The sequence below is a fragment of the Pagrus major genome, chromosome 12 (assembly GCF_040436345.1).
Source record: "Pagrus major chromosome 12, Pma_NU_1.0".
Classification (NCBI taxonomy): domain Eukaryota; kingdom Metazoa; phylum Chordata; class Actinopteri; order Spariformes; family Sparidae; genus Pagrus; species Pagrus major.
This window is the reverse complement of record NC_133226.1, coordinates 18,167,800-18,181,480: the sequence shown is the minus strand read 5'-3', so window position 1 is coordinate 18,181,480 and position 13,681 is coordinate 18,167,800. Positions and strand designations below refer to the sequence as shown.

Sequence of the window (13,681 nt, the reverse complement as noted above, 5' to 3'; positions counted from 1 at the left end):
ACTTCCCGACATCATCAAAATACAAAATGATACACTGTCTCTTCATTGTTTTTTGTTTGATAGACAGCTAGTGGCAAGAAAGTCATACTTTGCAATTTGAATACCTAAATTACAATATTATTTGTTGTAATACTAAATCTAATGAATTTGCAATGTTGCATTGCTCTTTATCACAGGTAACATTCAGTCATTTTAGATGAACAACTTACAGATGGACTAAAAGATCCAGGAGTTATGTCACTCACACAGTCTGCTGCTTGCTGTTCCTTGTTTGTAATTCTACCCAGGATGCTTTGCTAGATTAGTGTTGAATAAACAAATAAGTCGAGTGTTTCTGTAAAGCAAACCCACCTAACAATATTGTTTACACTCTTAGCATTTGTTTGAAAACACACCGGTAGGCTCACAGATAAGGTTGCAACAACAGTAAACAAATGCCAATGCAATTTGTAGACTTGCTATGGAAACGTCAGTGTAACTAACTTGCTTTAAAGTTTGAGAAATAAATAAAAACAGCCCTCCTTTTCTTCAGATGTTCTATTTCTGATGTCTTTAACTATAAATGAAATGAATTATTCTCAAATGGAGAATGCTACATCTTTGCATCTTCACATTTTACTTGATCGAGCCTCCTCCCTAACTCTTCCCTTTTCACATTTTCTGTCACACCACCACATTCTCTCCTAACTTTATCTCTCTCTGTCCCTCTCTCTCGCTCCATCCCTTTCTCTGATCCAGACGAGTTCAAGTCCTTCCTGAAGAGGCTGCCCTCCACTCACTTCCTGCCCATCAGCAGTGTGCATCTCCTGTGGGGCAGCGACTGGGACCTTCAGGCCCGCTACAGGCTCCTCCAGAGTTCCCTGGAGATCCAGCGGCTCAAGATTCAGCGCACCGCCCGCAAGCTCTTTGGCCTCAGCATCCGTTGTCACCACAACCCAAACCACCAGATGCCTAGAGAGAGGTGGGTGGAAATACAACCTCTGCATCATGATGGAAATTAGATGTGGATTTACTCAGCAACAGCATCAAGCAAAAGTGCTGTTACTGGTGTCAATATATGTGGATGTTCTTTTCAAAGTGCTGAAAGAGCAGACACGGAAATAAATCCCACAGAGGAGTGACACCTTTCAGCGCAATTTCTCATCAGGGATGATGTAGGGTTTTTTATTTTGATTGTTGCTTCTCGAAGCATGCACAGTAAGGATGTCATCCATTATATATCTCAACTTATGGTTCTGTTGTTTCTGTCCATCAAGTCAACTTAGTGCTGAGCCTTGCACATGCCCAAAGCACTCTTGCTCACTCTTGTATTTCACATTGCAGTCTGCAGAGAAAATGTAGCTGTGGGAGTTTTCTTGATAGGTCATTGCACACATCTGTCACCACCTACTGCAGTTGCAGCTTAAGAGCCTCGCCGCGGATGTGCCATGGTGTCAGCATTGCCTGAACTGCCAGGAATTTCCCCATCCGCTCAAGCAAATAGCAGAAAACACTGCAAAATATGCAAAGTTTCAGGCTGCCACATGAAACACCCCTAAAACTGCTCTGTGTAGGGGATGTCACCATATAAATGGAAACAGAATCCGTGAAATATTCATTTAAGTGGTCTGGAAATGAGCAGTTGTCAACTTTCAGTGACAGAAAAGGAGCACACCCACATTTGTGTGTGAGAGTTGGCAGAGGTTTGTTCTGAAGTGTTATCAAAGAGTCGCAGTACGCGCTTCCTCTTCCATGGAGTACGCATCAAGGGTGCCTGATGGCACTGGAAATAAGAGCAGCATGTTTATTTGCTTGCTTGTGTGAGACAACTTTGCATCAGATGGAGGACTTATTTGTTTTCATCACTTGTGTTCGCGTGTGTATGTGCTTTGCATACATGCCGGATGAAGCACAAGTGGTCTATAGCTTATATAGGGTTCTATACTATGCTTCACTGTTGTAGTTTCATATTAGTATAAACTGTTATGCAGAAAATAGTTATGTTTTAGTTCATCCCATGTCTTATTGACTCCCTAATTTGTATAACGTTAATGTCCTATGAAAAGAACAATTAGTTTATCAATATTTAAAGGGTCCACTACTGCATATGTGAAAAAAGTAGTATAAATCCGTTTGTGGCTGCAGAGGAAGCTGCATGGAATTGTATAAATCGCATCCAGTGATGTCACTCAGACACTAAGTTGCATTGTGGATAATGTAGGCACCAAGTTTTTTGAAAAGGCAGGCCACTGGTCTCGCATCACACACCTATGACACTGTTGGACTGAACAAATGATCAAAATCGATAGCGCAGAACCAGAGGTATCACCTTTTTTATTCCACATGTTCTTCTGTTTCAAAACCTGCATCCTACATTACCCACAATGCAACGCCACTGAGTGACATCATTGGAGGCCATTTATCAGATTACATGCAGCCTCCTCTGGCACCACAAAAGGCTTTACACAACCTTTTTCACATACGCAATAGTACTCCTAAAGACCTGTAAACACACTTTAACGTGTAAAATTAGTGAAGTTACCCTTTAACAGTACTGTAAGAGTTACTATTATGAAAGATGGGTTTATCGCATATTTGTGAGTTTGACCTTCACATGTGTATTGTCAGTATAGTCCCATTAAGCCTGTCTCTTCTGATGTCCCTCATTCAATAAAAGTGCAGCCATCACCAACGGGCACTCCAACCCTCACCTCTCCTCTGGGCTGCATACAACAGCTGATCAGAGGATGAGGGAATTGAGGCAGAGCTGAAGGCCCATAAAGCAGCGGCCCAAGTGTTTTCAAGTCGTTTGCCAACCACCTCAGGGAGGCCTTCCAGCACATCCTCAACCTGTCAGTGAGACTGCGGAGGGTGCTGATGATGATGTGAAAAACAATGTGTCTGGCCCCAGTGGCCCAGAATGGGCACACCGGGGTTCTAAATGACAGCAGGCCAGATCCCTTGTGAGAGACCATTTAGATCCCCTCCAGTTCATACATTAGGCCCACAATGGGGAGGACCATCCTGTCATCCACCTGCTACTCTGTGCATACTCCAGCTTGGACAGGCGCTGTGGGAATCATGTTCATTGACTTCTCCAGTGGTTGCAACACCATCCAAGCTCTTCTACTGGGAGAATCTCCCTCTGCTACCCATGTGCAATCACAAATTAGCCCATCAACAGCATAGTTTTTGATGCTAAATGGTAAATGAGGTGCATTTATGTAGCACTTCAATCCAAAGTGCTTTACAATTAACCCATTATTACCAAATTCACACACACAGTGATGGCTGTGACCTACCATGCAAGGTGCTGAACATTTGAGCAGTTTGTGGCTGAGTGTCTTGCCCGAGGACACTTCCACACGTGGACAGGAGGAGCTGACAAACGACTCTCTCTACCTCCTGAGCCACAACCAACATTATGCAACTCTGTGTCACATCAACAAGTGGGGAACAAACACAGCGGCTCCTCGGGGGGCTGTGCTATTTTGCTTGCTTTTTAACCTTTACATCTCGGAACATTCGGAGTCAAGCTATGTTCAGAAGTTCCCTGAAAACGGGGTCATAGTGCAGAGCATCTGTTAGGGGAGAAAGGAGAAATGCAAGGGTCTGACACGGGAGGCTAGCTTGTCAAATCACCAGTGACTAAAGGTTACCAAGATAAGAGAGATGATTGAGGAGTAAACCTAGGGGATGATTGAACCTTCCCTCAGGTTCATTAACACTAGTAAGAGAACTGTAGTATCAGGATTCAGACTGTAAATACTTGGTTGGCAATGCAAAAAGGGGACATCAGAATTTGATACTTTCTGAGAAGTCTGTGGCTGTATACCATGTCTGTGCTCACACAGTCTTTTGCAATGTGCATGAAAGGTAAGACAAACAAGAAAAAGGAAAAGAAAAAGCTCTTGTGATGCTTTGTTGCCTAGGCAACCTTGTTAAGAAAGCTAGTTCAGACATTGAGGAGCTGAGCTTGGACTCACAAGGAAATCACTTTTTGTTTAATCTGCTTCACTCGAGCGACCTTCTACCTGCTTAATAAACCATGTTTATTATGCAAACACTGGAGGCCTCATTTTGAATGTGAGTAACTGTACAGTTTATTTACAGCTTTGTTAAAAACAGAGTTACCAATTGCATGGTACTATAATATGCATTCAGTAAGAATGTATTGACTGACAGTACAGCACAGTTGAGTGATTTCACTCTCAATGAAGCAGCTCCTCTTTAGTTTCATTTTATCTCATAATTCTTACATGGAGCCTCGAAGCATTCATATTATGCCACTTGCGCTTTTAGTTTAATTAAATTATGGATGCAAAACAGGGGAAGGGGAAGTTACTTATTACTAATTTCAATTACTATGATTGAAACTTATGTTATCAAGTTAAACCTATACCAAAAAAAGCTTGTGTTTTCAATCATGTTCCTCCTTCACTGTATTATATTAAATAAGATCAATCAATAAACATATTTACATCAGCCAATTAGAGACAGGCATTAGATGCATTGTTGGCTGGCCACAATTACAACCGCGTATCACCACCTTATCATTTTTCTAGCTTTACCTCACCGCGGATCCATCCATTCATTATAAGCATCGTAAATTCATGTTGTGGACACTCACTGCAATAACTGTGAGGAAACTTTATAGCTGAACTATATTGGATTTGCTATTGCATTTCCTGTAACGAGTATCACAGCATGCTTCAAGTAGAATGAACATAGCGGTTTGTCTTTGGTATAAATGATTAATAGTGACAGATATGAAGTAGCATCACTCCCAGCCAAATCATTTGCATCCAGGCTATGCACTGGCTTTAATTATTCATGTGCAAAGTCGAGCATATTTACAAATATGAATGTACCCTCCTTTTGATGAATTACCTCCCCCTAATTTCTATCCATTTTGACATGACACGGCTTTTTCCAACATCTTTTGTTGTTCGAAAAAAGCCCAATTTTTTTAAATTATGTGGTATGATGCAGAAATCCTGTCATGTATAATTATCAAGGGTATTGCTTTTCCTCATACTGAGCCACTGAAAGAAATTGGGCTGGGAGATATGGGCCAAAACTCATATCTCGATATTTTCTACTAGGTGGCATGACTATTCAGTTGTAACTCAAAGCCACATTTGAGACGTCACAAGCACTTTTATCAAACCAAACTCTGAACAAAAAATGTGCAAAGACAGTTTTTTTTTTTTTTCTGCTTGAAAATATGTCTGCAAAACATTTAGATGAAAAATTATATAAAATAAATAGCAGTGCTGCAGAGGTTGAAAGTTTTGCAGCACAGGCCACAAAACAGTGGTATAATAGTAGAATAGTATGATGGTTCAATGGTATAAAGTCCATTGTAGTTTGAGGCCATTACAATTCTGTGAGTTTAAAAAGCGGTTTTCCAAAGTGGCCTTGCAGACATTGTTTTTAATACATTGACTTATTTATTGTTTTTCTTTATGCACATTGAATGGACAGAGAGAGAGAGACTTTGTCCACGTTATATATGTTTTGTGCATGAAACGTCTATATCATCACTGCGCTGCATTTTTATAAAACACATCTGTCGCCCTCATCACCAACAGACTACCAACTGCCAAGTAAAATAACAATGCGCTATGATTCACCTTGCACACAAACACTCTCCTCACACAAATAAGCAGCTCTGTCCGACACACACACAGTGCAACGTTGTATTGTACTTATATTGTTTGCGATATCATTCACACAAACATATTTCGGTGTAGTATGTGCAACATGTAGACTTATGATGCACTGTAGACTAATTAAAATAGAGTAGCGGCGCTATGTCTCCTTCAATGCTTCAGGAGAACTTATGAGTGAGTGAGGCATAGCTGTGCCGTGTGTGGCAAACTGGCATTGCTTTGCAGAAGGCAAGGGTTGGTGGAGCGTAACTTAATATTAAATTGATATGAACATGACTGTCTCAAATTATATCTCATTTGAAAATATATATCGATATATCTAAAAAGTCAATATACTGCCCAGCCCTAGTTCCCTCACAATATTGTTACACTACTCCTGATCCATAGTAACAGTTAGCAAGTCCAGTTGTGATATACTGTCAGTTTGCAGATACCACAGAGAGGAGAGATGATGTGACAGTTTGCGTTATGCATTTATTGCTCATTACTCCTTTCGAAAAGCCGAGTGTTGACAGTATCCAGCCACTGGCTGTGAGGTACTATATCAGATATGACAGACGTGTTACCAATACACCACAGGAGTTCAGGATAACAGTGGCTTTACTATACTCAGCCGGCACAACCGTGTCGATTCACTTTTTTGGTCTTTTTGTTTTGTTTTCTCTTCTTTTGTGAGTGGCAGATTCCATTCTCCTGATCTAATGACGTAGGATGGAGCAATGATGTATGTCATTTGAACACCAGGGCTGTTTGATACCCCATTACAAACACCAAGTATGAATGTTTGAATTCGCGAAAACAAACAGCATCCATTCCAACATATTTTCATTTAATTTCCTGTGGCGAAATGTAAGCCGAGCCATTGCTTTAGATGAAAGCAAATAAGGCAAAATAAAACTTGCCACTTGATGCACTCAAATAGCTTATTGTGTGAGGCAGTTATATGATAGAACATATTTTATTTCTGTCTGGGAGTGGATATTTCGGCAGTTATTGCGAATAAATTCAAAGGAGGGATCATTATGATAGTGCCTGTGTCCAATGGAATAATGAATAGCCAATAAAAAATAATGGGAATAGTTTTATATATGAGGCACCTGCAAATGCAGTCTCTTTTGAATGCTATTTCAAATGGGGCAAGATTTTTGTTTTTTGAACAAAGAAAAACTGTTTGAAAAGTGTTGTGTATTCTACACAATACCAAATCATTGTGTCAGATCCATGTTAAGTGATGGCTAAGAAATCATTTGTGATATTTGTAAACTTTCAAACCTCAGCAGCTGAACGTTGTTCTTCACAATAAACATGTCACTGGTCAAAATCAGTCAAGTTGTAGGAGCATGCTGCCACCAATTTAAATGGTATGATTATTGTGGCCAAATAATCATGACATTCATCAAATTTTGCAGAAATACAACTATCAGCACTGTGAATAATATTTTCCATCATGATTGCCACTAGTTCATGTTTACATTCTTGTTACTTTTTAAACTTTCTAGTTCTTAAAGAATCAAGAATTAATTCCTGACCATAGCCAACTCGGTTACAGCTGAAACTCACCTGTGCGGAGGAACTCAATGTGCACAGTCCCTCTCTGTCTTTCATGTAAAATGCATGTACACTCTCTCACTGAAAGTTATGACTCAACACCCACAAACTAGCTCTGCTTCAGTAGGTCAACAAGCTAATGGAAACATATTAAGCAACGGCCAGAGCAGCTACAGACTGGTTAGCTTGCCCTGCTGTGACTTGGTATAATAATATCGATATACAGACACATCTCTACTTGGTAACTCCTTCAGGGATCTTCATACTGGAATAGACAACAAACACAAGCTTGAGGAAGCAAACATGATACACCCATCTCTCTAAAGACACTCGGGGCCAAACTGCAATATGACAGAGAGGCAATGGAAAATGCTATAAAGTCAGAAATGCAGCGCCTGTGCCAGGAGATTAACACATTTCATCCTTTGGGAAGAGGCAAAAGAAGACGTCAGCACACTAGTGCACATAAGAACACAAGCTCGAGAAATAGCTGCTCCAGACAAGGCATATAAGTCTACAATAGAACAAACAAATGGGAAAATCAATGAGTGACATGAACTGAGTTGCAGCATTGGAAAAGACCACACGGATTCATGGCAAGAGTACAAGAAAATACATGAAAAATGCACAGGTCAGGAAAATTTAAGCCAAAGAAAAATATTCTGAGGAAAATTCATTTTTAAGGGTTGCCAACTCTTGCGTGTTTGGCGTGAGACAGAAGCTTTCAGACTCTGTTTCATGCTGTCATGGTGTAAACAAATATTATGCCAAACACCAACCAAAACATGCAACCAAGGTGTGGCACTTTCTATCAGGTGAAATACTTGCTGAGCACATTAAAAGCCATATTGACCATAGAAATCTACAAGCAGCAATAACACTCATAGGACACTGAAAGTATATAATTCAGAGACATATTATCTTACACAATACTAATTAAAAAACAGCACAGAGGGTAAGAAATGAAACTCGTGGAAAAAAATATTGAAATTAGATCAGTGGTATTTAGTTTCTCCTTCACCAGATTTAATACAAAGAGAATACATCCTCTCCAGACTGAATCTACTTTCATCCAATGAGACAAGCAACCTTCTGCCTAATACAGAACCTACATTCTGCCAGTGAGAGTTGGCAAAATTAAAGCATTCTACATTAAGGAAAAAGGCTGCAATCCTGATTAACTTATCTATAGGAGATTAAGAAGTTCTTTTAAATGAAGTTATATCCTTCACAAGCCATTAAGGATTCATCCTTATTTTTTTTCTTTTTAAGGACTCCCCTCCCTACAATAAAGAAGCACGTTGCCTTTTACTCTTACCTTATTACTCTGAATCAAATAGACTTTATGTGAACATAGTAATTGTTAATATTTCAACATTATGTATACTGCCAGCCCACATGTTTTTTATCCTTGCTGAGGTTTCAATGTTACTCATAAGTGCATTCATTTAATAGCATCAGTTCTAGTCACTTTACCCAGCTGTTCTCCTAGTGACGGAGTATCGCCTTGCCCTTCTCATCTGCTGCTTGTTATCTTTGTTCATGCAGTGTCCCTCCAGAGAAAAAACACGTAAAAGTGTGTTTGTATGCTGATGATTTATTGTTATACATTTCAAACTTTTTCAAAGCTTATTATGCTATTAAATATCCAATAGGATAGTAAATTGTTGAGGCCCGTTCTTCCAACCTAAAAGCGTTGATATTTGACAAGCTGGGAATGAGACTCAACAATTAACTATCTTACAAATTGGACCTTTAATTAGTGTCAGTATTTCTAAGCTTTACTAATAGTGCATCACTTGAAATCCACTATCTCACATCCTGTTAGCTACCTTGAGCAATTTCAAGCCGTGTTAGTATTACTCAAATCTCTCTGATTTATGGAGCACTTATTTGTGATAGGTAAGCGAAACACTCCATTTACCTTGGTGGTTAAATTACGATTGTAAAGATAATATATTGTGCAATTTTATGGGTGCAGATGCATATTTATTATAAACACTAATATAAAATTATTGTTCATTCATTCATTATACATTCATTCTAACAGCTATTGCTAATACATCAGGACTATAAATAACTAATTTCAAACAATGCACTCAAAGGTAAGGGGAGGGTTGAATAAACTGGGACTCTAGATGAAAAATGAATCATGTAATAGCAAAATTGAGGATTTTTGAGGAGCATATGAACAGCTGGCACACAATACTGAAATTACCTTTACATAACAAGCAGTGATTTATTACCTATAAGTTCCAGCCATTCAATGACAACTGAATATGTTGACATTATGTTTTGTAAAGGTGATTGTGTTGGGTAGTCTTGAGTATGTATGCTTCAAGTTGATGCTTACATTTCCTAAAATGCAGGCTTCGAAAGCCTAAATATTTGGGAGAATGTGCGCAAATATGAGATCATGAACATTTTAGCATACCTTCACTGTAACCCATCCTTGACTTGAAGCCAAAGTTAGCGGAATCAAGCAGTGTGCTTCCATTGTCCTCATAGGTGATCTGTTCTGTTCTCAATTTGGGTATAGCTTGGGGGCTTTCTGGCCTGCTGAGAATGCAATGTCATCCATCATAGTTAATGCTTAGGTTCATTAACATGTCAAGCTAACCTTGACCAGCCCTTCTCTCTTGGAAGAATCAGGATTCAGAATTCACCTCCTAGAGTCAGAAAAGAAGTTCCAGTCCTGTCAAGATGACAAGGAAAGATGCCTGAGGGGAAACAAAAAAGAGACAAGATAAGAATAGCAAGTAATGCCTTCCACCTCAGGGAAATAACGCAACTCCACCCCATGAAGGGAAGAAATTATCCTATTAACTGGCCATCCTGACTAGATGGATGGATGGATGGATGGATGGATGGATGGATGGATGGATGGATGGATGGATGGATGGATGGATGGATTCATTGATTTTTTTGAAATATTTTTTAATACCATTCGGCCATTGTGTTCATTCATTTTAGTATGGCTAAGTCAACTTGCAAAGACTTGAAGCACTTGAAGCACTTGAAGTGACTATATAGGTACAGTCATACATCTCAGTTAACTTAATGATGGGTTTATTTTTATCACTTAATGTGTGTACTGCACCTGTGAGAAGTGTAGCAGTGGAAAAAGGTCAGATACTTTGAAAAGTTTTCCAAAGGTTTCAAGTGTATTACTAGACAGGTAAAAGATAATTCAATACATACATACATAATTAAAACATTATGTCCACAGTTATAGATAGCCTCTCTCAAGGTTCAAGTCTCTGCAAGGTGATTATTACAATGCACAGAGATAAATGAAAGCCAAAGGTCCTCTGGAAAATGTAAAGAACAAAGTGCACCATGTATTGCATACAAAATTTGTACATAATTGGCTTAAAATACTGCTGATATGAGAAGGATTTAAACTTTCCTTCTGACCACTGTTAATGCTTCTTTACTGATTTTTTTTTTTTTTTCTCTGTCTAGGTCTGTGATGCAGTGGCTCAACAGGGTTCAGTCCTTCCTCTACTGCAATGAGAACGGGTTTTGGGGGACCTTCCTGGAGAGCCAAAGGACATGCGTGTGCCACACGGGTGTCACCCTATGCCAGCGACCCATCCCATGTGTCATAGGGGGCAACAACAGCTGTGCCATGTGCAGCCTGGCCAACATCTCACAATGTGGCTCCTGCAACAAGGGCTACAAGTTGTACCGTGGTCGCTGTGAGCCCCAGAATGTGGACTCAGAACGTAGCGAGCAGTTCATCAGCTTTGAAACTGATCTGGACTTTCAGGACCTGGAACTCAAATACCTGTTGCAGAAAATGGATTCACGACTCTACATTCACACTACTTTCATCAGTAATGAGATCCGACTAGAGACCTTCTTTGACCCCCGATGGCGTAAGCGCATGTCCCTGACTCTTAAAAGTAACAAGAACCGGATGGACTACCTACACATGATAATCGGTCTGTCAATGAAGATCTGCCAGATGAGAAACAGCAGCATTGACCCCATGTTCTTTGTTTATGTCAACCCATTCAGTGGTAGCCACTCGGAAGGCTGGAGCATGCCATTTGGGGAACATGGTTACCCACGCTGGGAGAAAGTACGACTGCAGAACTCGCAGTGCTTCAACTGGACCCTCCTGCTGGGCAACCGGTGGAAGACCTTCTTTGAGACGGTGCACATCTACCTGCGTAGCCGTGCTAAGATCCCAACTGGCCTACGCAATGACACGGGACAGGGCCCAGTGGATCTTGCAGACCCTAACAAGCGCCAGATCTACATAAAAATATCTGATATCCAAGTGTTCGGCTACAGCCTGCGCTTTAATGCCGACCTGCTCCGCAGTGCTGTGCAGCAGGTTAACCAGTCGTACACGCAAGGAACTCAGTTCTACTCATCCTCATCTGTTATGCTCCTGTTACTGGACATTAGGGATCGGATTAACCGCCTTGCGCCTCCATCTGCACCTGGCAAACCCCAGCTGGACCTCTTCTCTTGTATGCTAAAGCATAGGCTCAAGCTCAACAACAGCGAGATGATTCGAGTAAATCATGCCTTGGACATGTACAGCACAGAGATACTAAAACAATCAGATCACCTGACTGCTAAACTCTGTTGAACATAGTGACATAAGGACAGCAAACAGAAACACCCAACAAATGAACTATGAGGGGGATATTAATCTTAATTTTGTTTTCTCTTTTTCATTTTTGGACCTTTTCTGCCTTTTGATGTAATATTAACTTTGTAAGCATAATTCTTAAAGAGAAAAAGGAAAAAGGCAGTGATGAAAAGCATTTCAGGCAGATAAAGAAGATTAATGGAATCACTATAAGGACTGTATCATATTTGTCCCAGCATGTCTGTCATTCCCTAAAAGAACTTAAAAGAGAGAGCGAGAAAAAAAAAAAAAAGAGAAAAAAAAGAAAAAAGAAATATTAAATCTATGTACTGGTGAAAAAGAGGCCTTGATTTTACTCCGAGGGATCAAAAAGGTTGTATCTGAAACTGCCATTCTTTACTGAGAAAAAACATTTTTAAAGGAATAATGACATAACACAAGGGCAGACCAGATATCCTTTTATTTCAGCTAATGTGCAAAATATTTCAGACATAATGGACGGTTTAATAATAAAAATGTTTATACATTGTAAGGATTAAATAGCCCTAGTGAGCAAGTAGTCAACACATTACTTATAGGCTCTTTATTACATTTCAAACCCACAGCGAATCTGCATTTGCTCTGTGAGTTATGAGGCACTCTGTCATTGTTCTGACACGTAAGGCACACAGCAGGGCGGTAATGGATAGTCATGTCAAATAACAAAAGCCAGCTGTTTATATATACATATACAGTATATGTGGGTGAATGTGTGTGTATGTGTGCGTGCGCGTGTGCAAGTGTGCGTACACCTTTTTTTGGCTTGATGCTTATTGCTGTTCGTTAATTGAATGTGTCATTTGAGATTGACTCCAGTCTAAGCTAAAATCTTGCATTTGGAGCGCTTCTTCCCGTGTTTGAAATTCAAGCTGTGTTTTTCACAAGGCAGTACCTCCTGGTGCGTGAGTGCAATATTGTGGTCTGAAGATTTAACAATCAATGCTATTTTGTACAGCTTTGCAAAATGTACATGTTGTGACTGCTGATTTGTGGAGCTTTTCAGCACCAAGAGCAAAGTGTAAACATTCATCGTTCAGGCACATTTGCAAGACAACCTAAAGCCATACACTTCCCTGAGGTAGACATACGGTAAGACATAACGTTCATCCCCGTATCACGAAGTACTTACTTCATAACATGGAAAAAAAGTGTTCCATTTGTATGTTTTTATTTTATTCTCTCAGTTTTTAGATAAGAGCACAGCAAAAAGACAGACGACAAGAGAAGGCATATTATGTTGGATAAGAATCGTGTTGTAAAGCCATTGAATTTCTCTGTTGTGCCACAGGAAAAAAAAAGAAAAAAAAAAAAAGAAATGGTTATATTAAAGCTTAAAATACCTTTTCGGCAGTGTTTAATCTGTAAGCTTTTTATGACCAAATGTAAAGATTTCTGTTTTTCTTTCCAGATATGAAATCTAACCTTGTTTTGTGTGTTGCTGGAAACATCAACAGAGCTGCAACTTTTTTTCTTTTTTAACGCTCAATCATCAAATTGAGACATGAAACACTACCTATGTATTGTTGGTCACACTTTATTTGGGTAATTTAATGCTGAAACATTACTATTGCTGATGAATTTTTTGTAGGTCCAGTCCATTATGTGCATGTTTGTTAACAACAACAAAGGCAAGGTCACTCATGTCATACAACCTAGCAGTTCTAGCTGTAGATGGGTGTGAACTTCAAAAAAGAGGGGACTTCATTTTCGCTGCCATGGCACCCGAACTCTGGATAAACCCTCCTCCTAGTGTCAAAGCTGCCAGCCCAGTTGAAAGCTTTTAGAATAACATCTAAAAACTTGACCTTTTTCTTTTTTTTTTTCAATTCTT

The 13,681-nt window shown here is 39.7% G+C and overlaps 1 protein-coding gene across 2 annotated transcripts in view; it reads left to right on the top strand.

Annotated features, from left to right (window-relative positions):
- Positions 1-13,193, top strand: part of brinp1 (bone morphogenetic protein/retinoic acid inducible neural-specific 1) — a 99,563-nt gene extending 86,370 nt beyond the window's left edge. For both annotated transcript variants that reach the window (XM_073477432.1, XM_073477431.1), the window contains 2 exons: positions 739-961; positions 10,668-13,193. In XM_073477432.1, coding sequence (XP_073333533.1) covers positions 739-961; positions 10,668-11,808 — 1,364 coding nt within the window. In that variant the 3' untranslated portion in view covers positions 11,809-13,193. The remainder of the gene's footprint in view (positions 1-738; positions 962-10,667) is intronic.
- The last annotated feature ends 488 nt before the right edge of the window (positions 13,194-13,681 follow it).